This window comes from Chiloscyllium plagiosum, unplaced genomic scaffold (assembly GCF_004010195.1).
Source record: "Chiloscyllium plagiosum isolate BGI_BamShark_2017 unplaced genomic scaffold, ASM401019v2 scaf_8686, whole genome shotgun sequence".
Classification (NCBI taxonomy): Eukaryota; Metazoa; Chordata; class Chondrichthyes; order Orectolobiformes; family Hemiscylliidae; genus Chiloscyllium; species Chiloscyllium plagiosum.
In genome coordinates this window covers 229-2574 of record NW_025213574.1, presented here as the reverse complement: position 1 = coordinate 2574, position 2346 = coordinate 229, and the positions used below count along the sequence as shown (strand labels likewise).

The 2346-nt window shown below is 40.3% G+C and overlaps 1 protein-coding gene across 1 annotated transcript in view; it reads left to right on the top strand.

Annotated features, from left to right (window-relative positions):
• Positions 1–1531, top strand: part of LOC122547665 (probable G-protein coupled receptor 139) — a gene marked incomplete at its 3' end in the record, with an annotated part of 15616 nt that extends 14085 nt beyond the window's left edge. The window contains exon 3 of the mRNA XM_043686261.1: positions 650–1531. Coding sequence (XP_043542196.1) covers positions 650–1531 — 882 coding nt within the window. The remainder of the gene's footprint in view (positions 1–649) is intronic.
• Between the last annotated feature and the right edge of the window lie 815 nt (positions 1532–2346).

The following is a 2346-nucleotide window of genomic DNA, read 5'->3' as shown; positions in this document are numbered from 1 at the left end:
CACCCTTTAACAATGTGGATAGTGAGCTCTAGCTGCACCCTTTAACCATGTGGATAGTGAGCTTTAGCTGCATCCTTTAACCATGTGGACAGTGAGCTTTAGTTACACCCTTGAACCATGTGGATAGTGAGGTTTAGCTACACTCTTTAACCATGTGGATAGTGAGCTTCAGCTACACCCTTTAACCATGTGGATAGTGAGCTTTAGCTGCATCCTTTAACCATGTGGACAGTGAGCTTTAGTTACACCCTTGAACCATGTGGATAGTGAGGTTTAGCTACACTCTTTAACCATGTGGATAGTGAGCTTTAGTTGCACCTTTTAACCATGTGGATAGAGAGCTTTAGTTACACCCTTTAACAATGTGGATAGTGAGCTTTAGCTGCACCCTTTAACAATGGCCATTACTGAGAGTAAGATATTTTAGTGAATCATGTGAACATTTTACTCTATTTACTGTTTGATATTCACATTGATAATAATTATCTTTAATATAACTACCTGAGAGTGTGCTCTATTTTGAAAATTCAGTTTTAGATGCTTATCGTACCCAGTAGATGAGAAATGACATCCTAGATCTGCTGAAACTATTGGCTGAGATGTTGCCTGAAACAATTTTAAAATTTGTTTTCCTTTTTCTCTCTCCAAGCTAATATGTTGGTGATTATTATTCTGTCCCGAGGAAATTGTGGCCTCTCCAAATGTATTTCTTGCTACTTGGTTGCAATGGCAGCAGCTGATTTCCTGGTCGTTATTGCTGAACCAATATTCTACAGGATTGCTCAGATGTATTTCTATGGTTCGTTCCTGTTCATTACTCCGGTGTGTAGCTTTATTTACATCCTGGTTTTCACATCAACAGAGATTTCCGTCTGGCTCACAGTTGCTTTCACTTTCGATCGGTTTATGGCCATATGTTGTGATAAATTGAAAATGAAGTATTGTACAAAGAAAATGGCAGCTGTTGTAATAGGGACAGTGACTGTTTTGGGTTGTTTAGTATCTGTCGCCTGGTATTTCAGATATGAACCTCTGTACACGATTGATAATATTCCCTGGTATTGCATTACAAAGGCCAGCTTCATCACTTCGACTGCATGGGCGGGTTTTGTCATCTTTTATGTGATTTTACTGGCTTTTGTGCCATTCTTCCTACTGTTGATCCTCAATATTCTGACTGTCAGACGTATTTTAACAGCAAGTAAAGTCCGCAGGGCACTGCGTGGCCAGCTCAATGGAGAGAATGGCAAGGATCCAGAAATGGAGATGCGAAGGAAATCCATCATATTACTCTTCAGCATATCTGGCAGCTTTATAACGTTATGCATGACGCAGCTTGTGTTTTATATTTACCAACGAATTACAAAGGCATATTTTTACTCTGTCACAGATCCCCTTTATTACCTGGAATCCATCGCCAATATGCTTCAGCTTCTCAGTACCTGCACCAACACATGTATTTATGTCCTGACCCAGAATAAATTCAGAGAGCAGCTGAAGACTGCAGTTAAATACCCTTTTGATATCATCAGTAAATTATTGACATTTCTCAAGGAGCTTAGGCAATTGAACTAAATTGATTTCATTTCCATTTGTGCCCTTCCTCAGGGTAATACACATTGGGTGGAAAGTAACGCAACACAGAATGAACTGTCATGTGGTCATGGTATTGCCAATGCAGGTTATGCATCTCCCTGAAAAATATATCACAGTGTAAGTCTTTAGCGAACCTGAATTTGTGGAGGATACCCGCATTTCATGCCAATGTGCAGCTCTGAAACACTCACACTGTCTTCAACTTTGTTTTGCTGACAGAACTGAAAAAAAAAAATCCTTTTGCACAATCACAACTGGCAGCCTGTTTATTGGATGGTTTACTTGAGAAAAAACATAAAGAAAGGCAGTGACGCTTGGTGGGGAATCTGGAACTCACTGCCTGTCAGGGTGGGAGACACAATGAAGAAGGATTTAAATGTGCATTTGTGATGACAAGGGTTTTGGCTCAGTGCTGGGAGAATGGGATTCGAGAATAGTGAGGTGGTTGGTTTTGACCAGCACCAACTTGATGGGCCAATAGCCTTGCTCTGTGCTGAAGACCTCTAAATTCAAACCAATGCCCTTTCCAAATGGCTCCTGCTGTTAATATCCTCCATCAGGATGTTTTACATGACTCACTAATGCTTATTTGATCTCAAATAACAGTAAAACCGAGTGTGCGATATTCGGTTTTGAGAAATCCAACAGATGTCGGTTATGATGAGTGTTCATGTTAAATCTCCAGTTCCTCAGACACATAAGTGCCCCAAGCAAATAATACTGAAGAGCAGCAGGCTTTCTCTATAGTAG